The sequence below is a fragment of the Bufo bufo genome, chromosome 5 (genome assembly GCF_905171765.1).
Source record: "Bufo bufo chromosome 5, aBufBuf1.1, whole genome shotgun sequence".
In the NCBI taxonomy this organism is placed as follows: Eukaryota; Metazoa; Chordata; class Amphibia; order Anura; family Bufonidae; genus Bufo; species Bufo bufo.
Window position 1 is genome coordinate 37,609,550 of NC_053393.1, and position 14,311 is coordinate 37,623,860.

The following is a 14,311-nucleotide window of genomic DNA, read 5'->3' on the forward strand; positions in this document are numbered from 1 at the left end:
TGCCCTAATGACTCGCTTTCCCCCTGTAGATCTGATCTTCCTACTATGCTCATCACGGCGGCGAGACTGCTCATCCCGCTGCTTTGGAAGGATACTGAACCTCCCACTGTTTCGATGTGGAGGGATAAGGTGGATCAGATCTACAGGTTTGAAGAGCTGGCCCACTGGGAATCTTGCACGCGTTCCCGCTTTCTGAAAATCTGGTCGCCCTGGAAGACATATAGGAAGTTCCCCTGACGGAGTTGGGGAAAACTCCCCTACCCCCCCCCCCTTCCTTTCCCTTCCTTTCCCTCTCTTTTCCTCTTATTTGTGTTATATTTGATTTTTATTGTCTGTCACATTTGATGTATCATTTTGTACAACATGTGTTGCACTGACATGCATTTGTGGTCACTTCCATGACCGATTTGTGACTTTGCCTTACCAGTGATGCTACGATGGTTTGTGATCGATTGATATGCCTTACTTACTTTGAATAAAAATAAATTTGGTTAAGAATATAACTACTATAATACTGCCTCCTATGTACAAGAATATAACTACTATAATACTGCCTCATGTACAAGAATATAACTACTATAATACTGCCTCCTATGTACAAGAATATAACTACTATAATACTGCCTCCTATGTACAAGAATATAACTACTATAATACTGCCTCCTATGTACAAGAATATAACTACTATAATACTGCCTCTTATGTACAAGAATATAACTACTATAATACTGCTCCTATGTACAAGAATATAACTACTATAATACTGCCCCTATGTACAAGAATATAACTACTATAATACTGCTCCTATGTACAAGAATATAACTACTATAATACTGCCTCCCATGTACAAGAATATAACTACTATAATACTGCCTCCTATGTACAAGAATATAACTACTATAATACTGCCTCCTATGTACAAGAATATAACTACTATAATACTGCCTCCTATGTACAGGAATATAACTAGTATAATACTGCTCCTATGCCCAAGAATATAACTACTATAATACTGCCCCTATGTACAAGAATATAACTACTATAATACTGCCCCTATGTACAAGAATATAACTACTATAATACTGCCTCCCATGTACAAGAATATAACTACTATAATACTGCCTCCTATATACAAGAATATAACTACTATAATACTGCCTCCTATGTACAAGAATATAACTACTATAATACTGCCTCCTATGTACAGGAATATAACTAGTATAATACTGCTCCTATGCCCAAGAATATAACTACTATAATACTGCTCCTATTTACAAGAATATAACTACTATAATAGTGCCTCCTATGTACAGGAATATAACTAGTATAATACTGCTCCTATGCCCAAGAATATAACTACTATAATACTGCCCCTATGTACAAGAATATAACTACTATAATACTGCCCCTATGTACAAGAATATAACTACTATAATACTGCTCCTATGTACAAGAATATAACTACTATAATACTGCCTCCCATGTACAAGAATATAACTACTATAATACTGCCTCCTATATACAAGAATATAACTACTATAATACTGCCTCCTATGTACAAGAATATAACTACTATAATACTGCCTCCTATGTACAGGAATATAACTAGTATAATACTGCTCCTATGCCCAAGAATATAACTACTATAATACTGCCTCCTATGTACAAGAATATAACTACTATAATACTGCTCCTATATACAAGAATATAACTACTATAATACTGCTCCTATTTACAAGAATATAACTACTATAATACTGCCTCCTATGTACAAGAATATAACTTCTATAATACTGCCTCCTATGTACAGGAATATAACTACTATAATACTGCTCCTATGTACAAGAATATAACTACTATAATACTGCTCCTATGTACAAGAATATAACTACTATAATACTGCTCCTATGTACAAGAATATAACTACTATAATACTGCCTCCTATGTACAAGAATATAACTACTATAATACTGCTCCTATGTACAAGAATATAACTACTATAATACTGCTCCTATGTACAAGAATATAACTACTATAATACTGCTCCTATGTACAGGAATATAACTACTATAATACTGCCTCCTATGTACAAGAATATAACTACTATAATACTGCCTCCTATGTACAAGAATATAACTATTATAATACTGCCTCCTATGTACAAGAATATAACTACTATAATACTGCCCCTATGTACAAGAATATAACTACTATAATACTGCTCCTATGTACAAGAATATAACTACTATAATACTGCTCCTATGTACAAGAATATAACTACTATAATATTGCTCCTATGTACAAGAATATAACTACTATAATACTGCTCCTATGTACAAGAATATAACTACTATAATAATGCTCCTATGTACAAGAATATAACTACTATAATACTGCTCCTATGTACAGAATATAACTACTATAATACTGCTCCTATATACAAGAATATAACTACTATAATACTGCTCCTATGTACAGGAATATAACTACTATAATACTGCCTCCTATGTACAAGAATATAACTACTATAATACTGCTCCTATGTACAAGAATATAACTACTATAATACTGCTCCTATATACAAGAATATAACTACTATAATACTGCTCCTATGTACAAGAATATAACTACTATAATAGTGCTATAAATAAATACTACTATTATACCAGCATGAAGTGTATGGATATGAAATTAAATATTGCATGAGAGAGTTCCAGTATGCATAGACTTTCTCAATGGGAACCTACATTTGCCTGTACCTACAGTAGGCACTATCCATTTTGCTAACCAGCATGTATGTGCTATGCTAAACAAAAGTAAATGTCAATGCCGATGCACACCGTATTATAACAAAGTATAATGTTATTGGACAATCATTAAAATCAGTTAAAAACACACACAACAGACCAACGGGTCTCAAATGAAATATGCATGAAACCCCCACACACACACACACACACAACATAATACATAGAATGAATGCAGAGGTCTAATATAGAAGCAAATAAATCAGATAAATGCAATACAGTGGAAAAATATCAGACCAATATCCAAAAAGAAAACCTTATCCAACTAACATAAACATGGATAATGTGCAAGGAGTAAACAAAAAAGAAGAAAATATATATATATATATAAGAATAGGATCAGAATAATTCATTATAGACACCACATGATTGAAAAAATACAAAGTGCTAGTGCAAAAATAATTCATTATAAATGTGACATCACATGATTCAAGAGCTAAAACAAGACCTCCTTGAGAAAGCTGTGGGGCTACACACCATGCTACAAGTCATACAGCTTCATCAGGGGTCTGCTGGTAACATGAAAAGCCCTTTATATAGCTATAAGTCTATTATAAACGCACAGTCCCTGCGCAAAATTTCATTTTGCTTGTTTATGGGGTGTGAGTAGCTCCGCCTCCCTCCGTTTTTTGCTCTCCATCATGCACATGTCTAGTTGACCACTTCCAGACGTTCCGTTTACCATCTGCAAAGTAAATATGTGAGTCTGATATTTGGTAATGAATTAACTAATTAATACAGCTATTTAAAGGGCTTTTCATGTTACCAGCAGACCCCTGATAAAGCTGTATGACTTGTAGCAGCGATACGCATGGTGTGTAGCCCCACAGCTTTCTCAAGGAGGTCTTTGCCTTATTTTTACAGGTCATATTTGCACAGTGGAATTTTCTTGCACACTACACTAGCACTTTTTATCTCTTGAATCAGGTGATGCCACGTTTATAATTAATTATTTTTGCACTAGCACTTTGTATTTTTTTTTAATCATCTGGTGTCATGTCTATAGTGAATTATTCTGATCATATTCTTATATATTTCCCAATTTTTTATTATTTTTTATTTTTTTTTACTTTTTGCACATCATGCATTTTTCTGTTAGTTGGATAAGGTCGTCTTTTTGGATATTTATCTGACATTTTTCCAATGTGTTGCATTTATCTGATTCATTTGCTTATAATTTGGACCTCGGCATTCATGATATGTATTATGCTGTGAAGGGGGGTCTCATGCATATTTCATGTGAAACCCCCTGGTTTGTTGTGTGTTTTAATAGGTTTTAATGATTGTCCAATAAAGTTATTCTTTGTTATTTTACGGCGTTGGCTTTGGCGTGTACTTTTGTCTCTTTTGTTTGGCCTTGTATTTTTTGTGTGGATGGCACCTGTATTAGTATTGTCAGTGGTGCCCGTACTCTTACATACATATGAATGTGCTGTGGTCAGGGTCACTAATATTAGGATATATCATTGAGTCCCCCTCAGAGACCAGATATGGAGATGAGAGGACAGAATGCACTTGTACATGTGCCCCAGCAGACATGTGGCAATGTATTTAGTACGATTTCGGTGCCATCTGTACCATGTTTGGGTGACCTTAACTGCCTGATTTTCAGTAAGTGTAGCAGATGGACTGCTCAGTAACCGGAGGAGAAACTTCAGAAAAAGACAAAAAAATATGTATTCCATGCTAAATATTATGCATCTTAATGTCTTCCAAACAGAAAACAACATGCCTTGAGATTGGCATATGGGTGCATAAACAGCACACCCGGGCAGCTTGCATTCCGCAAAACGAGGTCATTAGAATTCAGAATATTGAAGTCAAAAATATTCTGTTTGTAATGTAGAGTATGAGCTCCAGAGCCTTAAATGGATACGTCTCTGTTTTACTAGATTTAGGGTGAACTAGATGAAAGATCTTTATCAATGCATTCAGAGCAAACGCACCTTAAGCAGTGTGCGAATGGGCACATGTGTCCTGTCACTACTGAAGGGATCACCACTAGCCTTGCTGGACCGTACATCTGGAGCCTGCACAGATGCAGCTACACTCTCTGGGTCATTGACTGAGCAGTGTTGTTTGGGTGCTGTATGGTTTTTGGGCACTATGTGGTACACCAGATAGGAAGGGCTGTCCACTGCACCAACCAAAAGTCCATCTGGTTGCAGTAGAAACAGGGCAAACCTTTGAAATGAGGTCCATGGAATTGGAGAAGGAGGTCTGCCATCGATCTACAGTACCCTTTCTTGGTATGCCAATTCTAAAATGTTTTTTGGGAAGGTGGAGGGCATTATTACTGCTTGTTGAAACTTGCCAAAGGGGTCCAAGAAATAGACCTTGAAGCTTCTTCAGATTTCTTGGTTTCTTGGCACATCGGTGGTCCATTGCTACTTGGCCCACAAGGTAAGCTCTGATAGACCATCCTTCAGATTACCTGTAAGGCCACTTTCACATTTGTGGCGCTAAGATCCGGCCACCGGTTCCGACAGAGAATGCCGGGAATTCTCTGCATTTTTGCTAGATATCTGCCAGATACCATTATAGTTATTGGGGCTGGTGGGCATTCGGGTTGCATCCGGCAGTGCTGGATCCGGAGAATTCCAGCAGGCTGTAATCTGCCAGGACAGCCTGCCGGAATCCATGCCGCGGATGTGAAAGTAGCCTAAGAAGAACCAGGTGGCACCTCTCCTTTGCCACCACTATGGTCATTCATAAGGCTAAGTTCATACTGTACATTTAGGGTTGTTACTAAGAACACCTAGCTCTATGTCAAAAACTTTATCACATGGTGTTTGCTCCTATCTTGGTGCCTGTCCTTCCAGTTAAAGCAGTTCTCCCATGATTAATGTAAAAAAGGAAGATCAGACATCATATAGAACATGACGTCTCGTCTCTGCAGAGTGTGACACACAGACATCTTAGCTTCCTCACTTTTCTATCATCATCCCCCAACCTGGAGTCCCCACAGTGTTATCCTGCTGCTCGCTGTGCTCCCCAATACCCCCAAATACTATCCTGAAGTAAAATGAGTGCCCCCCATAGTAATAGTGCTCCTCAGTCCAATAGTGATTCCCTTCTAGAATGCCCCCATTAGTAATACTGCCCCCTACAGTGCCCCCAACAGTGATAATGCTCCCCAAGAATGCCCTCATTAGTAATACTGCCCCCCTACAGTGCCCCAACCATGATAACGCTCCCCAAGAGTGCCCCCATCATAGAAGAGCCCTTCAGTATTAATAATGCCCTTACAGAGCCCCCAGTAGAAATAAGGCCCCCCTATTGTTCCCCCAGTGGTAATAAAGCTCTCTACAGACCCCTCAGTAGTAATAAGGCACCACATAATGTTCTTAGTAGAAATAATGTGGATCTATAAGTCCCTCCTATAGAGCCCCCTGTAGTAATAAGAATGCCTATAATGTCCCCTGGATTTATAATACCCCCTATAGTGCCCCCAGTATTTATACTGCCCCCTACTGTTATAATGTTCGCCCTGAAGTGCCCCCAGTATTTATACTGCCCCCTACTGTTATAATGCTCACCCTGAAGTGCCCCCAGTATTTATAATGCCCCCTGCAGTGCCCCCTGTATTTATATTCCTCCCTCCACCATACAGTCCCATGTAAATAACATCACACCATCTCTCCAGCCCCCCCCTCAATATACAGTCCCATGTAAATAACATCCCTCCCTCCCACAGCCGCCATCAACACACAGTTCCATGTAAATAACATCACCCTGCCCCACCCACCTCCAACAACATCCCTCCCTTCAGCCCTAACATACAGTCCCAGTTAAATAACCACAACTCCCAGCATTGCTCTGCCTCTCCCTTCACTTACCTCTCCTCATGTGGCAGACATCACCACAGCTTCTTCCCCAGGACTTCTCTTCACTGCTGTCCTCTCCTGCACAGGTCCTTTTCAACCACTGCCTGTTTTACTGGTCACATGACCTGTGATGTCATCACAGGTCCTTCAGATCTTCCAGTGAATTTGATTCAATTGTATTGCCTTCCTGAGGACAGCAATACAGTTGTATCTAGCTGGCAGGCAGGACATTCGGGGCCTGGGACAAAACATTAGGGGCCCAGGCCCTGTAAGTTTTAACCTTGCAACGCCCCTGGGCTATACCAAATTTTTATTTAAATGCAATTACAAAAGTATTCAGATCCAGGTTTGAAAAATGTAGAATATGTTTTGTGACACAACTCCTCTAATGCATGAGAACCTGTAGGGGGGAGGACAAGAGTGAAGCCTTCAGGCGCCAGGTGCAATGGACTGTATATTCATATAGTACAGTTAGTACAATTGGGATCAAGTATGGAAGATGCTTATTTACCCCAACAACAGACATTGGAGGTCAATTAGGCCGCCCCCATATGCATTACATTGTCACCTGTAGTCAACATTGGTGGAGGTACGGTCTTCCCACTAATTTCTTTTTTCTCTGATGGCTTCCAATGAACATAATCCTACTCTGAGATGACTAAAAGGGGTTGTCCACTTCAGAAAAACTATCTTCATATACTGTACTAGTGAATTCTGAGAGCGGTTCCTCTGTTCAGGATCTCTCTGGAGGACCTGTCTTGTCCTATATGGCAGACACAAAACCCATTGTTATGAATGAGCCCGGTGTAATGCCGTATTTCCCCTGTAGTGGCGCTGCAGGTAAACTGAACACTTACTGCCAGGTTTCTTTGCAGATTACAGCCGATCACTGGAGGTTCCAACAGGAGGACACTTTGTGATTAGGTCATTGTCTAAGGAACCTTCTAAGAATTAGGGATAGAGAAAAGTGTAGAAAGTATGACTCCACTTAGACACAGTTTTCCCATTACCATAGACCCCCTGCCTCATGCACTATTAGAACAGGTCTTCCGCCGTCCACCCCCATTGTGTAAAAGCGACAAGAACACAGAACAGACACAATCACATTATTTTCTTCTATTTTTCATTAGCTTTTAGATGAAGAGAGATTCCAAGACATCGAAAAGATCAAAACTATTGGGAGTACGTACATGGCCGTATCGGGATTGTCTCCGGAGAAGCAGGTACTTATAAAATACAGTTCAGAATCTCTGATTCTTCTGTCTGAGCCAAGTATATGATATAGATGGTAGCTGAGACTATCCAGTATAACAATGGTGGTCACAGATGCCAGGGGCCCAGAAATGATTCTAAGGGCCAATTTTCCAGCTTTTTACAACTTCTTCCTCCTTCCGCAATATAAGATAAGTGGGGGTCCGACTCCCTCTGGGGGCTGTGGGAAGGGGCTGTAGCAATGCGACCTCTTCCCGAGCCTGTGACATCGTGTCCATTGGTCAAAGGGCTCAGTTCCATTCAAGTGAATACCAAGCAAACCCACTATACAATGTATGGCGCTGTGGTTGGTGTACACTAATGAGGCTACCTCTTCAAAAGGCGGACCAGGGGGCGAGTTCTGGGAGTAGGACCCCCACAATCAGATATTATGACTTATGCTGATGCATAACATGACGCCGCTTGGTCACAATGCCATTTTTAATACTGGTGTCTTATTATTTGGTAGAGACCCGCAGAGTCCAGGGAACTATGTGTGACTGGTATCTCTGCACCTCTACAGCTTTGCCCCCTCACCCAGGTGATTTACCCCAAAAGTAAACTATCTACTGACAGTTTGAGGTCCATTAATGACGTGAGGTTCTTGTTAGGCATGGGCCACATCATATTGTAAGATTCTTGGCCCTTCACATTATACTTTGACCCTTTAATAGGCCAGTCCAACCATATAGTAATGACTTCTATAATGCATGATAAACATGGCCTCTTCCTTCTAGAAACAGTGTCAACCATGTCGAAGGGCTGTGTCTGGTATTGCAGCATTAGCTTGAATGGGGCTGAGCTGCAATACCTGACATAGCCAAAGGACAAGGGTGGCGCTATATTAAAAGATCAGTGCAGATAGATTTACAGAATTCTGAATGCAGCTTTGGTTGTAAATGGAGCATAACAGATACAGTACAGACCAAATGTTTGGACACACCTTCTCATTCAAAGAGTTTTCTTTATTTTCATGACTATGAAGGCATCAAAACTATGAATTAACACAATATTAACACATTATTAACTATGAATTAACACATTAACACAAATTAACACATATACATAACAAACAAGTGTGAAACAACTGAAAATATGTCATATTCTAGGTTCTTCAAAGTAGCCACCTTTTGCTTTGATTACTGCTTTGCACACTCTTGGCATTCTCTTGATGAGCTTCAAGAGGTAGTCCCCTGAAATGGTCTTCCAACAGTCTTGAAGGAGTTCCCAGAGATGCTTAGCACTTGTTGGCCCTTTTGCCTTCACTCTGCGGTCCAGCTCACCCCAAACCATCTAGATTGGGTTCAGGTCCGGTGACTGTGGAGGCCAGGTCATCTGGCGCAGCACCCCATCACTCTCCTTCATGGTCAAATAGCCCTTACTTTCAAAGTTTTCCCAATTTTTCGGCTGACTGACTGACCTTAATTTCTTAAAGTAATGATGGCCACTTGTTTTTCTTTACTTAGCTGCTTTTTTCTTGCCATAATACAAATTCTAACAGTCTATTCAGTAGGACTATCAGCTGTGTATCCACCTGACTTCTCCTCAACTCAACTGATGGTCCCAACCCCATTTATAAGGCAAGAAATCCCACTTATTAAACCTGACAGGGCACACCTGTGAAGTGAAAACCATTTCAGGGGACTACCTCTTGAAGCTCATCAAGAGAATGCCAAGAGTGTGCAAAGCAGTAATCAAAGCAAAAGGTGGCTACTTTGAAGAACCTAGAATATGACATATTTTCAGTTGTTTCACACTTGTTTGTTATGTATATAATTCCACATGTGTTAATTCATAGTTTTGATGCCTTCAGTGTGAATCTACAATTTTCATAGTCATGAAAATAAAGAAAACTCTTTGAATGAGAAGGTGTGTCCAAACTTTTGGTCTGTACTGTATATGGTTTGAGACATTTTTTCTATAGAGATTGTGCTTGTTACAATGTATCACTCGTCAACATTCCGCATGATCTGCCCATACTGGGAAATAGCCGGCCTCATGTTATGTTTACCAAATAATAATACCTTGCAATTTGTCCTGGTGAGCTGTGGCATACCGGGAGTTAAAGCGAAAAAACAATAAAATAAAAGAAATGTGAACTCAGATTGCCGATTGTCTTCTGTGTCATCTAGCAATGTGAAGACAAGTGGGGACACTTGTGTGCCGTGGCCGACTTTTCCATTGCACTGAATGAAAGCATCCAGGAGATCAACAAGCATTCGTTCAACAACTTTGAGCTCCGCATCGGTAAGCGTTGCAGAAGATGCATGGAATACGCTCTTAAAGGGTGCCAAAACCTTTGCGCAAAGCACGGAAGGCGCAGCGGTCCTTCTCATCGTCCGCGGACATTGGCTCTGCCCTGATTTTGCAGCGTGCGGACTACGGATCCTATATACTTTCTATGGATCTGTACTCCACACACTGCAAAAAGCAAAGCAGAGCGGACGCAAGCGGAAGGTGCAGAGCGCTGTGAGAAGTGCCGCTGCGTCTTCCATGCTTTGCATGAAGGTTTATGTGCCCTTTAGAGGGATCCTGTCATGCTAAAAACGTGAAGTCCTGTCTGCCGGCCGCATCGTATAGAGCAGGAGGAGCTGAGCAGATTGATAAGACAAATTGCGGATCCCCAAAATACAGATACCGTCCGTGTTGCGTCCGTATTGTTTGTGGATCCGTTGTGGGTGCGTGCTCTGCATTTTGGGGCCAAGTATAGGACATGTTCTGTCTTTTTGCGGAATGAACATACGGATGCAGAAAGCACAGGGATGATCCGTGTGCTTTTCCACGTCCATATGTCCATTCCGCAAAAAGATAGAACATGTCTACAAAATGCAGACCACAGACCCACTGACTGCAATAAAAAAGCAGACGACACACAACCACGGCTGTATTTTGCCTCTACGCAATTTGCTAATACGGTCATGTGCATGAGGCCTACTGTAACTTGTCCTCTATTGATTTACATCTCTGCTTGCTCTGGGCTTAGGAGTCCAGGGGGGGCGATCCTACTCAATCTGGCGGTGTGTGTACCGGAGCTGTCCATGATTGAGTGACTCTGCCCGCTGGACTCCTAAGCCCAGTGTACCGTCTCTTACATACAGCCTGCGGAAAGACTTGCCTTAAAAATCATGGTGCAGGAAAGGAGTTAATAGAGAAATAGCGCTACTATGCGCTACTATGTGTGACCCCAGCCCGCCTTAATGCAGCCATCTTTAATCTGTTGTTTGCATGAAATGCTTTTCAGTATAACTATTACCGTATGTCTAAATAATGTTTCCTGCGATGACAGTCACCGCCCCCGCCCCATTTTTGCGTACCCTGCCCCCGTCACATATTCAGTCGTGGCCAAAAGTTTTGAGAATTACATAAATATTGGAAATTGGAAAAGTTGCTGCTTAAGTTTTTTATAATAGCAATTTGCATATACTCCAGAATGTTATGAAGAGTGATCAGATGAATTGCATAGTCCTTCTTTGGCATGAAAATTAACTTAATCCCAAAAAACCTTTCCACTGCATTTCATTGCTGTCATTAAAGGACCTGCTGAGATCATTTCAGTAATCGTCTTGTTAACTCAGGTGAGAATGTTGACGAGCACAAGGCTGGAGATCATTATGTCAGGCTGATTGGGTTAAAATGGCAGACTTGACATGTTAAAAGGAGGGTGATGCTTGAAATCATTGTTCTTCCATTGTTAACCATGGTGACCTGCAAAGAAACGCGTGCAGCCATCATTGCGTTGCATAAAAATGGCTTCAAAGGCAAGGATATTGTGGCTACTAAGATTGCACCTCAATCAACAATTTATAGGATCATCAAGAACTTCAAGGAAAGAGGTTCAATTCTTGTTAAGAAGGCTTCAGGGCGTCCAAGAAAATCCAGCAAGCGCCAGGATCGTCTCCTAAAGAGGATTCAGCTGCGGGATCGGAGTGCCACCAGTGCAGAGCTTGCTCGGGAATGGCAGCAGGCAGGTGTGAGCGCATCTGCACGCACAGTGAGGCGAAGACTTTTGGAAGATGGCCTGGTGTCAAGAAGGGCAGCAAAGAAGCCACTTCTCTCAAAAAAAAACACCAGGGACAGATTGATCTTTTGCAGAAAGCATGGTGAATGGACTGCTGAGGACTGGGGCAAAGTCATATTCTCCGATGAAGCCTCTTTCCGATTGTTTGGGGCATCTGGAAAAAGGCTTGTCCGGAGAAGAAAAGGTGAGCGCTACCATCAGTCCTGTGTCATGCCAACAGTAAAGCATCCTGAGACCATTCATGTGTGGGGTTGCTTCTCATCCAAGGGAGTGGGCTCACTCACAATTTTGGCCAAAAACACAGCCATGAATAAAGAATGGTACCAAAACACCCTCCAACAGCAACTTCTTCCAAAAATCCAACAACAGTTTGGTGAAGAACAATGCATTTTCCAGCACGATGGAGCACCGTGCCATAAGGCAAAAGTGATAACTAAGTGGCCCGGGGACCAAAACCTTGACATTTTGGGTCCATGGCCTGGTAACTCCCCAGATCTTAATCCCTTTGAGAACTTGTGGTCAATCCTCAAGAGGCGGGAGGACAAACAAAGACCCACTAATTCTGACAAACTCCAAGAAGTGATTATGAAAGAATGGGTTGTTATCAGTCAGGAATTGGCCCAGAAGTTGATTGAGAGCATGCCCAGTCGGATTGCAGAGGTCCTGAAAAAGAAGGGCCAACACTGCAAATACTGACTCTTTGCATAAATGTCATGTAATTGTCGATAAAAGCCTTTGAAATATTTGTGCCATTCTCAAAACTTTTGGCCACTACTGTAGAGGATTTTAGCCCAGAATATTAAACTATGTGGGTGTTAGATAAAGTGATTTGATTACAACATAATGAATGACAAAAGTTATAAAATCAGATGCCCCCGTTCTGTCGTTGACGACGCGGCTCATCCGGCATGCTGCTGTAGAAGAACCGTCACTGAATTTCATGAGAGGTCACAAGCTGGAATTAATGAATCGTACAAGAGAGCGCTGCTGTTTTATGCCTGGTACACGGGACCTTTACATGGTGACTCACCACGTGTCACGGGCATACAAAGCATCGCGCCTTCATCCTCGCAGCAGGGATCGAAATGTGAAAACCCATAATATTATAATTTATGTGCATTTAAAGGACATCTCAGGGACATGCACAAAAATCATAGGGCCCAAAGCAGCCCCCATCCCCAAAAGCTCCACCAAGGGTACTGCACTTTTATTTATGTCTACAATTCCGTCGTCAGGTCTAAAATGACGTCAGTTGCTGGTAAATTATGTTATCTATTTTTATGGGGGGGGGTACGCTTTTTTGACTTGACAAATTACAGTATATTCTGGCCGCATGCAGCCACCACTAGGGGGAGCTGTTGGAAAAGAGATATATACAGCTATTATTGAACTTCAATGAAGATGCATAAATCGGGGTGCAGTGAGCTCCCTCTAGTGGTGGCTGCAGGTAGATGCTGTGACAATGTCAAGACAGACAAGGGAAGTAGTTCAGTGCCCGGCCCATATACAACGCAGGTCCCTTAGTGGTTGTGTCTCTTACATAGTCTTTGTGTATGTCCTCTCTTGTTTATTGTAAAGGTCGAGCTTTCTGTTATAGTTTCTACAGTGAATGGCTGTAATTTCGGTGACACATTTTCCTATGCCATAAACAGATAGACAGACATATAAATAGATAGATATGAGATATAGATGATAATAGATATGAGATAGATAGATAGATAATAGATAGATAGATAGATAGATAGATAGATAGATGATAGATAGATAATAGATAGATGATAGATAATAGATAGATAATAGATAGATAGATAGATAATAGATAGATGATAGATAATAGATAGATAATAGATAGATAGATAGATAATAGATAGATAGATAATAGATAGATAGATGATAGATAGATAATAGATAGATGATAGATAATAGATAGATAATAGATAGATAGATAGATAGATAGATAGATAGATAGATAGATAGATAGTTTAGGGATTCGCTCTGGTAGGCAGGGTAAGCGGACGCAGTACAGAGGCAAAAACCAGTTTGTAAAGCAAAACTTTAGTGTTTATTCACACATAAAGTATAGCACAAAACGCGAGTCTTTTGCAGTCTTGATGTTTGTTCACACACACGAAAAGTTCATAAAGCAAGAAAGTCACCCTAACTCCTGGGTGTAAGTTCACACCCTGCTGGCAGTTCTGCCTGGTCAAGTCCATGGGCAGGGTTTAGGAGGCCTGTTTCCCCGACACCCGGGTCTCAGCCCTCCAACTCGGCACAAGCCTCAGATCCCGACACAGAGATCCCCTCTTCTGATCCCAGCTGTCTTTTAAAGGCAGCTAGGTGTTGCCAAAACCCCGGACCGGCACCTGAGGTCCAGTCCGGTGTTTGACCCCACCTGCCCGCCAATCAGT

The 14,311-nt window shown here is 41.1% G+C and overlaps 1 protein-coding gene across 1 annotated transcript in view; it reads left to right on the top strand.

Annotated features, from left to right (window-relative positions):
• The window catches only part of ADCY8 (adenylate cyclase 8), a 305,922-nt gene that overhangs the window by 288,082 nt on the left and 3,529 nt on the right, over positions 1 to 14,311 (top strand). Inside the window, exons 16-17 of the mRNA XM_040432058.1 lie at positions 7,765 to 7,857; positions 10,018 to 10,132. Coding sequence (XP_040287992.1) covers positions 7,765 to 7,857; positions 10,018 to 10,132 — 208 coding nt within the window. The remainder of the gene's footprint in view (positions 1 to 7,764; positions 7,858 to 10,017; positions 10,133 to 14,311) is intronic.